Below are 17,617 nucleotides of genomic sequence, written 5' to 3'. Positions count from 1 at the left end.
GATTTTTAAAAAAATCGTATCTAAATTTAAAAAAAAACAAAGAAACTATCTACACTTTTAGAGTATTTTTTTTCTTTGAAAAATCATAAAAAATTTTAAAACTACATTATTTTTTGCTCATAAAATATCAAAATATCACTCATTTTATACAAAATCTAATTATCAAAATAAACAAAAAATATTTAAGAAGTTCAGAAAAATTAAAGGGGCAGCAAACCCCCTAAATCCGTGTCTTCTCTGAAGTAAAATTTGTAAATATAGTGCTTCATCTAATCCTTAATATAAGAGCTACTTATAGATTTAATTTAGTCCTAAATATAATCCCATAATTTATTTTGTCTCTCATATTTATCTATTTGTACGTGTTAAGAAGTTTCCATTAGGGTAGTTTCAATATACTTATTGACAAGGGTATTTTAGAGAAAATAATACTTATAGTACAAATAATTAACTTAACTAATTTTATTAATATTTACAAATTAGTTATTTAATTCTTATATTAATGACCGAAAGTAGTATACTACCTCTTATCCTTAATATAAGAGCTAGTTTTGAAGTTAGATTTGGTTCTAAATATAAAACCTCACAATCTACTTGTAATCTCTTATTTTTCTTCAAAATATCCCTATTGATTGTAAGAGCTAGATTCCAATCAAAAAGTAATTCTAATTATCTAATGCATATGATTGAAAGAGGATAGTTTAGAGAAATCAACACATATGTGTGACAAATAACTAACTTAACTAATTTACTTAGTATCCTCAAATTAGTTATCTAACTTTTATATTAAAGATCAAAGGTAGTATTATAATAGTCAATCACTTAAAACGGTCATGTGTTCATTGAATCAAAGTGACAATAATTTCCTTATAAGGAATCAAAATGTCATTCTCCCTAGAAATTATAATTTGTGCTTTTGGAGGGAATTCCTCTTGAAAATAGTTGAAGGTTAGAAAATTATCGATCAAAAAATTGCATTGGAGAGTTGCCCACAGTTGAGATTAGGCAATACTTGGATGTGACTTAGAAGATAATATTATATAGTTGTATCAAACAAATTACTCCTCTGGTCCTTAATATATATAGGATCCAATTCTTGAGTTGGTTTTGGTTCTAATATAAGAGCCCTTTTTCATATTTATCAATTTTCTCTAAATTACCCCTATGAATACTCCCTCAACTATAATCAAGTAAAAGAGGGAGATGGGGTATTAAGAAAGATGATTATGGTGTTTCAGGAAAAATGTGTCACTTTTCTTATACTTAACTAACTTACCTAACTTCCTTAATCTAATCAAATTATTTAAATGGGTCTTATATTAAGGACCGGAGGAGTATTATTATGATATTTACTTTAACCAGAATAATTTTGTTGAAAGGAAGCACAGGGACACTAATATTCCTTTTTGGGTTTGATTACGGGAAGGCGAAGATTTTAATGCTTCAGTTTTGGCATGAAAGGCAAATGTGGGGAGGCTAAAAGTAGTAACAAATTGATTATTGTACCCCTTATGTAATTTGTTCTTCTCCCTATTTTTTAGCTAAAAAGAAAATAGTTATATATAGTTCATCCTATTATTGTTCTACGCTGAAAACTTTATTACATCAATCGTATATGTTATATATTATAAGTATTTATTAATTTTTTTTTCAAAAGAAAATTATTGATTTTATGGCGTTACCTCATTATGAAGGTGGCGTTACCTCATTATGAAGGTTAACAACTTAGATTTCTGAGTGATTTTGAGTTAATACTTTTTTAAATTAATAATAAAATGTCAAATTATTAATAAATAAATAAATTCAAAAATGCTAAATTTTACTCATAAAATTTAAATATGGACCACTTAAATTTCAATCGAAGGGTGAAAAAAGTAAAGGGCAAAAGCCAAGTTCAAGGTGCAATAGATCAAGAAAGAATGTCTCCATTTGGCTTTCTCTCCACTTCCCTCCCCTTACTATATCAACAACTGGATTAATATCCAATGGTTAAGATTTAATATATTATAAAAATATTATAATATTAAATAATAAAAATATGTATAAACAACTTTAACATATACATAAATAAATACTATGATAATGTTACAATCAATCAGCACAGGATAAAAATAAAAAAATTATAAAATATTTTAATATAAATTTATAGAAGTAATGTATGCATATTAATTTCTGACTACTTATATATATATTTTTGTTGTTTCATTATTATTATAATAATATTGTTAAAATATATTAAATCTCAACCATAGGATGTTAATCCAATAGTCAAAATAATAAATGAAGAGGAAGTGGAGAGGGAATTAAATGAAGACATTTCTCTCTAGCAGAATTAAATAACATAATATTTTAACAAGGCATATAATATTATGATTGGAATAAAAAATTTAAAAAGATGTTTCAATCCAAAATCATATTTTTAATTAAAAGCTTGTTTAATTTAACACTAAAAAAAATTGTAGGTTGGACATATTGAAAGCAATAAGATTAATTTATCGCTATCATCAAAAAGAAATTTTGGGATGGTGATAGATTCTACTTTACAAGTTCTTTTAACCAAACCTCATTTATCCATGTTTCCTGATACCAATCCACGCATGCGCACATGCATGCATGCATGCATGTATATGTTACAAAAATTTATATGCTTTGTCTAGAAATCCATTATTCTTGATCAAATCCACCAAAATAACGTAAGAGAGTAGCTTTATCTCGAAAGTTATAATCCTGGAATCCAAAGTATGTAAGTTCCCTTGCTGGTTACTTTTGGAGTAAATTTAGACTATGCAAATTAACATACTAATTTAAAAGAAGCAAGATGTACAGGATAAAAATAATCGCTCAATTATAAACTTATATTAACTCATGTATTCTTAATAAAAGAGTTATTTAAATAATTTGAATATATTAAGAAAGCTAACTAAATTAATAAATTATTTAAAAAAAATTAACGCAGTCCTTCTTGAAAATACCCGTATGTAAAATTAGATTATAAATAAATTTATAAATTAGATAAATTAATTTAAGAAAAATGATAATTATGGTGGACATAATGGATTGAGGTGGATCAAATCCAACCTCTCAACTAACTTTTATATTGAAAAATAATGAAAATAAAAAATAAAATAAAATAATAATTTTAAATCTAGTCCTTTCAAGTTTTAAAGGATTGAAATCTACTACCGCTGTTCTATACTCCCTCCGTCTTATTTTATAAGCAACAACTATCATCTTCATCTTGTCCCTAAATATAAGCAACATTTACAAGTTGTCTTAAATTTTTGTAGCGAATACCTTATTTTGCTCTCATTAATTTCTTATTTTAATACTCAATATATTTATTATCTCATTTCCCAAACCATCATATCTCTATCACACATTCTCTCTCTTCCATGATTCTCTTTATTATAATAACTTTTTATTCTCTCTCTTATACTCTTCCTTCCACAAATAAGGGTATTTTAGTGAAAGAACTTCTAATTTTTACATATTTATTATATTTAACTAATTTTAACTAATATTTTGATCTACATAATGAGTTCCAATGTTGCTTATAAGAAGGGATGGAGGGAGTATGTGGGAGCTTGTGAAAAGGGTTTGCTTTTGGTTCTGAATATAATATTATAGATCATTTTGTTTTCCACCTTTATAATTCCTTCTCCAAAGCATATCCAGGTTGATTATATACACTAGGAGAGTTTCCATCAAGATGAAAAGATGTTTTAAAAAAATTATTACATATTTATTATAAATAATTAAATTAAATATGATTCTTAATATCTACAAATCAATTATCTAACACTAAAAAATGGGAGTACATTGCTAGAAGCAGTAACGCCGTATCTTTTCTTGCAGCAGATCCAGAAACCGCGTCCCGTATTTCCGTAGTATAGAAGATCATAGCCCTTTCAACATTGCTTTTTAAATTGTTGACCCAAAAAAAAAAATTTGCTTTTAAAATTAGTGGGTTTGCCCCACTTTTGCCTCCATTAATACACTCGCCATCTTCGCCCATAAATACCCTTCTTCGTTGCGTGTGTTCTCCACGCTACTCCCTCCTCTCTTCTCTTCTTCGACCATTATCTCACCACCCTTTTCTTTCTAATGGCTTCCAATCAAACTCCCACCACCACTATCCAAAGTAAATTCCCCCTTCCCAACAGCGACCTTGAGCAGCAGCAACCAGAGACGACAACCCTAGAAACACAAACAAAGGACGTCGTTCAAGAGCTGGACTACTCTAAGCGAGCACAGTGGCTGCGAGCCGCGGTTCTCGGAGCCAACGACGGATTGGTCTCGACGGCATCTCTTATGATGGGTGTCGGAGCAGTGAGGCAGGACATCAAGGCCATGATCCTCTCCGGTTTTGCCGGGTTAGTCGCCGGAGCTTGTAGCATGGCCATCGGCGAGTTTGTGTCAGTGTATTCACAGCTAGACATAGAGGTGGCTCAGATGAAGAGAGAAAAAGAAAGAAAAATCCGCAGGGAGATGGATGACTATGAAGAAGAAGAAGAAGATGATGATGACGGTGATAAAGGCAATGAAGATGATGAGGAAGACAAGGAGACTTTGCCGAACCCTTTACAAGCCGGAGCAGCATCGGCGCTGGCTTTCTCGGTTGGCGCGATGGTGCCGTTGCTGGCAGCTTCATTTATAAGAGACTATAAGGTTAGGGTTGGGGCGGTGGTGGGTTCCGTGAGTGTGGCTTTGGTGGCGTTTGGGTGGTTAGGGGCAGTGTTGGGGAACGCTCCGACTTTGAAGTCAAGTGGAAGGGTCTTATTTGGAGGGTGGCTAGCCATGGCTATAACCTTTGGACTCACCAAGTTGATCGGATCAAGCGGGCTTTAGTTAATTAATCTTCATTAAATATGTTTAATTATTTTATTAAAAATATGTTATATATATATAATTAGTCATCAACTTGTACATATAAGCATATAAGAGATAGAAGTACGGTTCTGATATGTTGAAATATATATATATATATATATATGTGCTTGATTTGTATGCTTGTATATTATTTTGTCCAATTGAGTTTTAATGTTATATCAAGCTCCTCAGATCATAGATTTATAACATTTCTATATAAATATATATATACTCCTCCGGTCCTTAATATAAGATCCAATTGGTGAGTTGGTTTTGGTCCTAAATATAAGACCCATTTATCATATTTATCAATTATCTCTAAATTACCCCTATGGATACTCTTTCAACCATAATCAAGTAGAAGAGAAAGGTGGGGTATTAAGAAATATGATTATGGTATTTTAGGAAAAACGTGTCATATTTCTTATAATTAACTAACTTACCTAATTTTCTTAATCTAATCAAATTAATTAAATGGGTCTTATATTAAGGACCGGAGGAGTATATATATATATATGTGTGTGACATATGTTTTGTTCTCTTTATATTTTAGATGATGAGATGAGTGAATTAAGGATATTAAGTGGTTTGCTAGATGCATGGCCCAATCAGCAATCAGTTTAGTGGAGTTTCATCGAAAGTTATTAACATATCAAACATAATTTTGGGTACCATGAGTTCATTCCATTAAAGGTCCCCCCCCCCCCCATTTCCATTCCTCTCTTTTTTTTTTTTTAATGCACGAATATGTTTGAATTTTCCCCGGGGGGGGGGGAAGGTTCATACCAAAACCTATGTTTTCCCTTAATCTTTTAAAATTTTTCTAATAATTTTATTAGAATAAACTTGAATTTTCAATTATTGCAGCTTTACTGTTCACATATCTACAAGGTATTTTTTAGTTATATATCTGGTACCTGATGATTATTTTTTTCGCTAAATTAAGGGTGCAAAATCTTATTTTTCAAGTGCATTAATTTTACCTCAGTCTTTTTAATGATGCAATTTTACTTCTGATTTTTTCCTTAGGGTGCAATTTTAGTCTTGATCCTTTTTTTTTGGGGTGCAATATCAGGGTAAAATTGCACCACTAAGAAAGTCATGGTATAAATTATACCTAAGAAATAAGACCAAAGTCAAAAATTGCACCTTTACCTTCATTTTTTTAAAACATTGTTTTTTTCCTAAACAAATGCATATTTTCCTATCAATAATGTTTTCAGCTTCATTTAAATTTTCATAACTACACTTAAAATAAAGATAGTATTATGTATGCAGATAAAATAATAAATAGCGTTATTTTTATTTAATAAAATGTTCAATAAAAGAATAATTGCCCTGCAGGGAAGACTTGTAGTTAGTAGCTAGAAATAAAGGGCAAAGTTTTTATTTATACTAGATGCTAATGAATTAACATGTTTGCTTTTTGAAATAACCAAAAATCCAAGTAAAAGGGGTGATCTAATTGGTTCTTGTTTTTTTAACATTTCTGATTCATTATATATAAGTTAATATATAAATGTAAATATAGATATAATTAAGCTGAACTTAATTAATCTTTTGGACCTTAAAATTTTTACTCACTTAATAACCCACTCTCTAAATTTGATTCAGTATGACTCACGTGCAATTTAGTCTTTGATCTTTCTGTCATTTATAATTTTGTTCATATCATTCATGGCTCATCATGAGTGTCATCCTATGTAGTAGAAAATATTAATAATGGTGCTAAAAATTGTCTATATGGCTTCCAACTCATCAGCTGATGTGGAATTTACATAAAATTATTTTTGAAAAAAAGAGTAAGACGGAGAGCTTCCTTCAAGGTCAAAAAGTTATGAGACCCAATTGTCATTCTTCCCAAACGTCAATATTTGTTTTTTGGGTAACATCCTAAACGTCAATATTAATTACTCACTTTGCACCGGACCCTGCCCTAATTGCTTGGACTGCGTGACAATAAAATTCCCGAATGAACTGAGCCCAAAGCAAGCAAGCCCAAGATGGATCCCTATATTAAAAGTGCGATTTCAAATAATGACCGTGGGAAAGTGGGCTTTTGCTTTGGTGATTTGCCGAAGTATAATGAAACCATATAAACAACCCAACGAAAAAAAAAAATCAAATAGCAACTAAATCATTGTTCTGCGTAAGGCATTGTAAGATGAGATGAACAAACAGCCTTTGCACATAACCTTCAACTACCACTCAAGAAGCACAAGGCGAAAGAGTAACTGGACTTATCAGTACTTTTGACCCAGGTTAAGACCTTGTGACGTTAAGCAGGTGTTTGGCAGACTGATAAAAAGTGCTCTTGGGCCTCAAATCATGATTTGGCCCAAAAATCATCCAAACACCTTAAAAGGGTGTTTAGGAAACCCAATAAGCACTTTTCAGAAGCACTTTTCCGCAAATCGAGGCAAACTCCTTCACATAGTTACTTCGTATACTGTAAAAGTACTTCTAAAATCATGATTTTGATCTTACCTAAATACCCTCTTAATTTTTGACAAAACCTTGGTTTGACTCAAAACCATGATTTTGGCCTCCTAAATTATAGGTTCAGAGGAAGCTAAAACTTTTCACTTTTGGCGGGTGAAAATATGGTGGTTGGGGCAATAATTACAGAAAATGACATGAAAAGAAGCTAGAAATTGCAATATTTCAATTCAGACACTAAGAGGTCAAAATCCTAGGGGAGGAAGTTCTGCCCGAGCTAGTATTTTGCAAATATAGTTAAATGACAAAAATGCTCTTGTATCAAAATGTTTATTAACAAGTTGTGAATAAGCTAGGATGAGTATTAAACAGCAAATGACAAGGAATGTATTGACAATGACAAGATATTTATTAATAAGTTGTATACTGACAATGATAGGTGTTGAATAACTAATGACAAGAAATGTACTACCAATAAAAAGTTTGATAGCTTTTTTTTTTAAAAAAAAAAGCTAATATAAGAGCATTTTGGTTATCTGACTGCATTTACAAAATACCAAACAGGCATTTCCTTGGGATTTTGACCTCTTAGATGTCTAAATTGGAATATTGCAATTTTCAACTTCTTTTTTTGTGTCATTTTTCCCAATAATTATTTCTTGTTAGAAGTTGGCCAACAGTATTTGGACAGAAATACCTATTATATTCAAAGGCTTTGCCTTTTCTCTTCAGAAAAAATATTATGAGATTTCATGATAAAAATCTTTAAGGTAAAATAATATTTTTTTATTGGAAAAAATCATTTTTTAATCTTATATTTTATAGATACATATACACATATCAATTATTAATTAATTACATTTTTTATATATTATTTGTTATGTTGGCAAAAAATATACCATCAACAAATTTATTACATTGAATAAAAATATTATAAAATCCATCTTTTATGTAATTATCATATTAACTTATGTCCTTTTTAGTAATTTGCACATATAAAAAGTGCTTTTGATAACAATATCCAAATACTATCATTTTATTAGAATCCTTTTTTCACAAAATTTATTCTCAAAAATAACTTTTTTCTCAGAAACTATTCTCTAAACTACGGTTTGGTTTTATCTAAACAGTCCCAGGAACATATATTTAATCAAGTAGTTATCCTACAAAATAATTATTATATAGTCTTGTTGTCATCAAAACATTAGATCTAAAAGGTCTTATATAATTTTTTTTCAACAAAAAAAGATCTTGTATAATTTTCATGGTGATTGGACTTGATTTGAGTTGCTAATAACTACTAGAATTTTTTAATCTACAACAAACTTTTTGTTATAATTGTGAAATAAGAACTTGAGGGCTTTCTATAGTCTTTGAAAATGCAAAGAAAAGGTTCAAACATATTTGAAATTGTGGAATTCTTTCGCTAGGCTTGAGACAACAGATGGTTAGAAATATAAGGGTTGTTCAATGTGCAGTAGTAAGCCAAAAGAAGAGAATGGCAAGAAGATCTGCGTTAGCAAGTTATGCACGAAGAAGCTAGTGTCTTTTGAGTGGAAGTAATGATATTGAATTTATGATTATTAATTTTTCTTATGGGAAGTATTGACATTAATTAATGTGATATATATGTCTCATATTTTCAGGATGAGGGTGCATTACACAGTGATGTATGAGACAGGAAAGGGAGTTGTGTTTTTTGACAAGTTGGTATTGCAATTCATTGGGAAAATTGCATCTGAGTTAGAGAAGGAGCTTTTTAAGGTTGTAAAGTTACTCGTGATCCCCTTTTTTTTGTGGGTTTAGTAATATCTGTGATCCTTTTTTTTCTATGATTTTAGTAAAATAAGTTAACAATTTGTCTATTTAATCAAAAAGATCTTCACCAATCCCTGAAGATCTGGACATTCTAGTTCGTACGATGCTATTGCTCAAATTGAAGCTCAACAAGTGTTACGTTGACTTTCCCTATTCTAGCATTTCTATTTTTGACTATATTCATACTCTGATGGAGGAATTTAACAAAGCAAGCATATGAAAAGCGTAAGTGCCATTTTTTTTAAAAATTTACTACTACAAGTTATAATAAAATACAATAATTCTTATTATTCCTTTTGATTTTGCAAAGGCTGGTAAGACAATTGAAGGAGTTGTATGAGGTATACTTAATTATCTATGTTTTCTTGAAAATGATCTATTACATGTGCTAGCCAATATCTAATTTGATATTAATAAATGCTTTAGGATTTTGAGTATGTGATGGCTGATAAAGAGTTGACTATGGGTAATAGTATCCATCATTCTATTCCAATAATGATTAAGGATAGTAGTGTCCTTGATTTTGTGCCATTTATGACTGAGGAGAGGCAAGGCAAAAGTGCTAGTTATTCTATTCCAAACATGCTTAAGGAAAGTCATGTCCCAGTTTCTTTGCCATTTAGTACTGAAGTGAGATCGGATGAGCATGTTGATCTAGATGAGATCCCTATTTCTCAAATCATGCCATCTGTCACATATAAAGGAAAGCGAAAAATGGTTGCTGAAAAAGAGTGGTAGACTCAAAACAAAGTCGTTGTAGTATAGTGGTGAGTGTTTCTGCTTGTCACGGGGGCAACCTAGGTTCAATCCCTAGCAACAGTGCCATTGATCTGACTGTGTTGTTACACTTTGGGATCAAATGCAAGAAATTTATAACTGGATCCAAGAGATGTAGTATAGTAGTGCAATTCAGGTCATATTCACGTATAGCCTTTATTGATGATCTAAGCTAGACAAAATGCTATGTAATACAATGAAGGAGGTTTGGGAAGATTAATTTGAGTTATAACTAAAGTATATGTAATGAAAATAAACGTAAGTTACTATATTTTTGGAATTTTTGATAAAATAATGATGGGATGAAAATGGATGATAGTGAGACTCTTGAAAATGGATTAGTGTGATTATTGTTCATAAAAATTAATGGGAGTTTATTTTCACTAAGCTTCTTAAATGGAAAACCCCAAATATCATTGAGTCCAATATCTCAAGTCTTGAATCCAATCCTTAAGACATTGTTAAGTCCTCTTAGTGTGTGTTTGTAATTAGTTAATACATTAGATTCAATTAAAACCCTTTTCTTCCAAAATAACTAGCATGATCATACTGAATGAAAAGGAAGTAAGTAGTCAAAACTGAATATATGTACAATCGCATATATTGATGAGCACAAAATCCTCATTAACCAATCCAAAACACAATTAATCATCCAGCAGTGATTACAATCATAATCAAAGAGTTGAACTATAAATTACTATTCCTAAGACCTAAAAAATCATAAACTTATATTTAAACAAAGGATAAAATAAGAAAACTCCCCTACTGACATTGGGAACTCAAGCACCATCTTCTATCTTCAAGAGGGTGAAACCTTAGCCCTCCATAGCTTAAATAACAACTTCAATCAGAGTTAAATCATCAGCCATAGTAACTAGAAAGTAGAGGAGAGTTGGATGGGATGAAGAAAAAGTAAAGGAAATAGATGGGAAAGAAGGTGTAGATGGAGAGGCAAAAAGATGAGTAAGAGGTATATGAGATGAGAGAATGGAGTGTTATTTAAAAATAGGGTTTCTAAGGGTTTAAAGGATCAATCTGGGTCGGATTATTTGAGTGGGTGCTCTATTTTTACATTCCGGATCTGCATTTGGTGTTACTGATGAACGGTTCTAGAGAGTCTTCAACCCAAATTGTTGGCCACAGCAAACCCATGGCCAAGCCACAGCAAATAGTTCCCGAGAGTCAATACTCGTAGTTCTCATATTGTGTAATCCCTTGGTCTTCAATCTTGGTTCTAATTCTTAAAGTGTCCTACAATAAAAAGCAACAATTTGAACCATTAATTGTCCTAGAAATCAATTGAATACAATTATAACTAATTATGACAATTGTGTCCTAAAAAAGGCACTAACTAAAAGAGCCACTAACCTATGATAAAAACCTTGAAAATGATATGAAATGACATAAAAGAATTAGGTTCAATCAATTCCCTCGCGCTTAAACCTTTGTACTCCTTGACAAAGGCAATACAAAACCAAAGCAAGAGAATAACATTGATACAAATAGGAATCTATATAAATTCAAAGTAAGAGAGTAATCATGCCATTAACCCAACTTTTCAAACAAGCATTCATAGTGATCCAAGTTAATGAGAAGGGATTAAAGTAGAGTACAATTAATGCAATAAGAATGAGCAAAAGAGAAAAATGCTCAAGGTATAAACTGTTTCACTCTACTCACCAAGTAGGGATAATTTTCTCTCAAATCTACTTAATCAACCACTTTACCATTAGCTTGTTAAAATCCTACCTCTCCACTTTTAATACATGGATGCAATGATCAAGAGGACTTCTAAGGTTATTATGATTGAAAAGGCTAAATGAAATGAATAAGGGAAAAAAGATATGAAATAACAAAGCACCAACTATTTTGGAAAAGGTTTCCAACTAACAGTTACTCTATCATCTTAAAGCACAACCTTATTCTTCAAACCACCAATAGATTGCTTTATTTCAAAAATTTATTCTTTTAATACCATTTTATTTTGATCTTTCTATCTTTGGCTTTTCTCAAATATTTTCTTCTATTTCTTTTCTCATTTTTTTTCTCGCAATTCTAAGCCCAAGAAGACAAAGTTTAACACATAATAAATGTAGCAGTAAAGTGTTATTGGAAACTTGAATAAACAATATATGCTTTGGCACTTGAGAAAAGTGAAGGCTCAATTGGCTAGAAATGGATAAAATCATGAGGGTTTGTGTTTGGGATGTAGGGCTTTAGAATGCCTCTATCATGCTCATAACAATAATGCAACTAATTCTTGAATAAGAATTAAAATAAGTTCTAGAAAGTAGAAGATGTAACTGGATGCAACACATTGTGAAAGAAAATTAGGCTTAAAGAATCTTCCAACAAGACTAAATCTCAAATGCTTATGCACAAAGATTAATTGTACTTCAAATTAATCACAATACATTAACTTAGTCAATACAAAAGCAAGCTTAAAGAATTGTGACTAATGAAACTAGCACAAACAACTTTGAACAACTAGCAATTCTCATGAGTACCAATATAAGTTCAAAAATATCTACCAAAGTCCAAGAATACAAAAATTCAAGTGTAAGTTAATTGAATAACAAATTTTTAAAATTTTTTTACTCAAAATCTTTAAATTTAGTTTAAAAATCAATCAAATTTTGGTAATTTTTTTAGAAAACCAGATTTTTCATTAAACACAGAAACACAAACACAATCATTGAATATCAATCCCTCCCCCCCACAATCAAATCTTGCATTGTCCCTAATGCAAAACTCAAGTGCAACCCTAAACAAGAGAAACCAAAATCAAAAAGGGAGAAAAGAAAAAAAAAACAAAATACTTTTACTATAGGATATGTCTCCCCCACACTTATCTCACAAAACAACCAATTAATTCAAAAGATAAGAGTTAAAGAAGGAAAGACACAACCTTGAGAACGAAATCTCTTCAAACTCTCATAGGAGAAGTTCTTATCCCAAATGAGAAATGTGCACTTTTTCAATGTGCTCACTTCTCCATTGACATTTCTTGGTGTGAGGATTCCTAAAAGAGAAACATTGAACTAGCAATAATATCTAGTCCAAAAAGAAAGACCTAGAGAGATCTAGAGTAGCATAAGACATTTGAAAAGCAAAACCTTCCAAGTAAATATCACACCCAAGAAAGTCAATAGGATTCCCATCCACAGGAACCAAATAATCAATAACATTTTCGAAAATGCCTTGTGTATGCAAAGTGGAAGATGAAGAATCTAACAGACAGTTGTTGGAGTACATCACATCACTTTTGCTTACACAGGAAATGGGTGGCAAAAGAGTGGAAGAAGAAGAAGATTCATGCAGAATATAATCATGTAATGCAATATTACTATTTACACAACTACTTAAATTAGGTGGCAAGTCACAAGAAAGAATTAGATTAAAAGATACATTTTTATTTACAATTTTGTCTTTCAAAATTTGAGTCTTTTCGTACCAACTTAAAAGCATGCAATTCAATGGGATTTTCAGAAAGATAATTTTCAAGGCTATGGTTAAATTCATATTTCTCCATAGAATCATCATTCAAGCAATTTGCGTCAATATCATGCTTTATATTTTCAGCACTTTCAGTACTAGGAGTCAATACACTCACTTTACCAAAGTTCTGCTTTTGCCACTCAACAAGTATATCATACTTATTATCAATGCAACCCATGCTTATGGTGTGAGCATTGCAAGAACAAGATAAAGGTTTATTCAAATCGAAATTAATTTCACCATCTAATCTAGCACTAGAAAGGGAAGTATGTTCTTCACATAAAGAAGTAGTGACAGTGAAAGCAACATCATGAACTAAACAACCACTATTAAATCCCCAATCAACCAAAGTTGAAAGTAACTAGTTTAGGGAACCAACTTAATGGCTTCCCAGCAACGACGCCATTGATCTGACTGTGTCGTTGTGCCTTGGGGTCAAATGTTAAATTTATAACCAGATCTAAGAAATGTAGTATAAAAGTGTAATCCAATACAATGAAGGGGGTTTGGGTTTTTAAGATTAATTTGAACTATAACTAAAGTATATGCAATGAAAATAAATCTAAGCTACTATATTTTTGGAATTTTTGATAAAATAATGATAGGATGGAAATGGATGATAGTGGGCCTCTTGAAAATGGATTAGTATGATCATTGTTCATACAAGATAATAGGAGTTTATTTTCACTAAGCTTCTTAAATGGCAAACCTCAAATATTGTTGAACCCTGTAAAAACCTTAACCCCAAAACATTATAAACTCGTCATAAAATCACTACTATGGTAGAAAAGGAAAGCTGTTAAAAGGAACTACCATAGTAGAAAGAACTTTGCATATTTTTAGAAATCAACATTCAAACAAGAGTCAAACCCACACTCTGTTGCATGCAACTAGAAATCATTCATTAACATTCACTGGGCCTCCAATTCTCCGGCCCGGGTAACAACAGACATCACATCAGCCCATCCAAATAGTTTCCAGCAAAATAAAATCAGAGTTTCCTAAGACACTAGAAATGGCCGGAGGCCAACCAAAATAAGGAGATAACATTCTCTCCAGTTTACAACAAGGCCAGGTAATCAAAATATTTCAAAAGGGATCCTAACTGTGGTAATATATACTAGCCATACATATACAAGGGCTAGAGGCCTAAAGCTAACCAAACTCAAGCCTCTGTGTCTCTTCCTGATGGCACACGCCCGGAACCTTCACCTGAAAACATTGTAAACCACGGGGTGAGACAACGTCCTAGTAACCAATCTTTCCAATTCAAGGTACTACTAAATAGGTGCTCGTGAGGTGTCAAGTGGGGCAGTTCACAAGTAATATGATAAATGATAGCCACAACAAGTATGCAAGTGCAATGATGCAATCCCATCAACCATATCCCTCACTTTGGGAGATTTTCAAGAGCCGAACCCGGTCTATCCCTCACTATAGGGGACATAAGGAGCCAAAAGGCCTATCCCTCACTATGGGGGACGTAAAGAGCCAACCATCATGCATTAATGGAGGCCTTACCACGTGGTAGTAACAATCAAAACTCTCACCAATTCCCAATTCATGCATCATGCTCAAACCATAATCAAAAGTAAATAATCATTTCACAATTTACTTCTTTCAGTGGCCTATCTTTCACAAGTTACAAATTCAATCAATATCAATTTAAACCCCACAAGACGGTTTTCCTTTTCAATATACAACATACACTTTGAACACATTTGTTATCCGGAGCACAAAACATAAATCCACTCACAATACCACAAAAGCATGTACAAAGGATTGGAAAGTGGTTACCTCTCGCCTGAGCAAGGAATAACAAACCAATAAGACGGCCCCGTGCACCAACAAGGCTCACAACCCGTCTACACAAGCACACAAACACACAACCATCATGTATTAGCTTTCAACTAATAATGTGGCCAAAAGAACATTTGGGGACATAAAATTCCTAACTCCAACCAAACTCTACTCAACTCAAAGGGTATAACCACCAAGACAACACTCCAAGGTCATAAAAATCCATTTAAAACCTTAATTCCTTTCCAAACATCAATTTAGGATTCAAACCTCAAGGACCCACTATAGGAATTCAACACCCAATCACCCCATTTGAACAATTGAAGTCCTAATAACATTCCAAACCGGTTAAACATCCAATTTAACTCTCCTTAACATAACCCAATTCACAAAACTCAAAATCAACCTTTACATTATCATCCTCAATCACAAACCTCCCATTTCCATAAACCCTAGCTTCAAAACTCAAGGTTCTTTAAATCCAAGAAAACTACACCGATTAAATACTTAGACTAACCCAAAGCAATCAATTAAACTCAAAACAATCGGTCAAAAACCTCAATTCCATAACAACCTAGAAAACTCTAGGGTTTCACCATAAATCCTCAGAAATTCCAAGAAAGAAGATAGATTAGAGATTAAAATCACTTACTTCAGGTATTGGATCCTTAGAAATGCCTTTCCCAAGCCACAACATCGAAACCCTAGCAGAGCTTCTCTCTCCTCCTTCAGATTTTCTAATTTTCGCACCCACAGACTCTCCCACGATTATATAGATTTGGCACCCTTCGCCGTGGCGAACTAATCCCAAGAGGGATTACTCGCCTGAAAACCTGACTTCACCGCAGCGAAAGCTTCCCGAGGGAAACTCTCGCTCACCCAAAAACCTTCGCCGCGGCGAAACCTTCCCAAGAGGGAAACCCTACTCACCTGAATGACTTCGCTGCAGCCAAACCTGCCCGAAAGACAAAGCCTACTTGGAACTCCTGGTTCGCCGCGGCGAACATACCCTGAGAGGGGTCTGTTCACCTATTCCTCCAACATACCTCAAATCCAACCCTAACACCAAGATCAACATTAAATCACTAATCTATCCTCAAAATCAACCAAAAGAGGTTATTAAAACCCGATAAAACTCAGGATGTTACAAACCCAATGTCTTAAGTCTTGAATCCAATCCTTAAGACATTATTAAGTCCTCTCAGTGTGTACTTGTGATTAGTTAATGCATTGGATTCAATTAAAACCCTTTTCTTCCAAAACAACTAACATGATCTCGCTAAATGAAAAGGAAGTAGTCAAAACTGAATATATATACAATCACATATATTGATGAGCACAAAATCCTCATTAACCAATCCAAAACCCAATTAATCATCTAACAGTGATTACAATGACAATCAAAAATTTAACTATAAATTACTATTCTTAAGACCTAAAAAATCATAAACCTATAGCTAAACAAAGGATAAAATAAGAAGACTCCCCTAGTGAGATTGGGAACTCAAGCACCATCTTCCATAGCTTTAGTAACAGCCAAGCCGAGGCGAACAGTTCTAGAGAGTCTTCAACCCAGATCATTGGCCGTAGCAAACCCACGGTCAAGCCTCATCATATAGTTTCTGATAGTCAATACTCTTAGTTTTCATGTTGTGTAATCCCTTAGTCTTTAATCTTAGCTCTAATTCTTAAGTGTCCTATAATAAAAAGCAACAATTTGAAGCATTAATTGTCCAAGAAATCAATTGAATACTATCACACCTTACTTCTATTGTACCTTAGAGTCCATTTAGAACCATTTTTAACCACTTTGGATGGCCTTGAGCTCATAAAAACGTAACTAGGATGTTGATTTACAGAAATACTGTTCATTGTGCAATTTTCAAATTACAGGTCCAACTTTGAAAAATCATAACTAATTCTAAAAAAATCATATGGAGGTGTTCCAAAATTCTATGGAAATCTCTTTGAATACTCTTTAAGAAAAAAATATCAACTGAAGTTATCTCTTGCCAATTCATATAGTTTATTCATTAAACTTTATTATTCATTTGGTAAATTCTAGAACTTTCAGATTTCTTGCCTCAATTATAGAAATTTGTATCTCCTTATGTACATATCCAATTGAGTTGATCTATCTCTTGATTTAAAGCTTGAAATGTGTACTATAAGCTTGCTAAATTTCGTGGCTTAATTTATTCATTTGATAGGTCAAACTAGAGTTGGAATCTGACTGCTCCAGAACTTACGTTTTATCCCTCAAACAATTCTTGCTTTAATTCTTTTTACTGCTTTGGCATGCATAGCTTGAGTTTACTCTTTCCCATTCATTCTCATACATTTTCATTCATGCAATAGACATTCTAATCAATTACATTGCATCATGGGCATCCATAAACATAATTTACATAATGGG

The 17,617-nt window shown here is 32.3% G+C and overlaps 1 protein-coding gene across 1 annotated transcript; it reads left to right on the top strand.

The window, feature by feature from the left end:
• The first annotated feature begins 4,104 nt into the window (after nucleotides 1–4,104).
• Nucleotides 4,105–5,046, top strand: LOC114755480 (vacuolar iron transporter homolog 1-like). The gene has a single exon (XM_028944357.1). It carries the CDS (start codon nucleotides 4,105–4,107, stop codon nucleotides 4,846–4,848), a length of 744 nt encoding a protein of 247 aa, XP_028800190.1. The 3' UTR covers nucleotides 4,849–5,046.
• The last annotated feature ends 12,571 nt before the right edge of the window (nucleotides 5,047–17,617 follow it).

This window comes from Neltuma alba, unplaced genomic scaffold (assembly GCF_004799145.2).
Source record: "Neltuma alba isolate B1F8T4 unplaced genomic scaffold, ASM479914v2 tig00010272_pilon, whole genome shotgun sequence".
Lineage (NCBI taxonomy): Eukaryota > Viridiplantae > Streptophyta > Magnoliopsida > Fabales > Fabaceae > Neltuma > Neltuma alba.
Note: the sequence above shows the minus strand (reverse complement) of the source record. Positions and strands in the feature narration are given on the sequence as shown.

Bases quoted from the DNA above. Each gene is read 5' to 3' on its own strand.
- LOC114755480 (XM_028944357.1), top strand. From the start codon at position 4,105: ATGGCTTCCAATCAAACTCCCACCACCACTATCCAAAGTAAATTCCCC.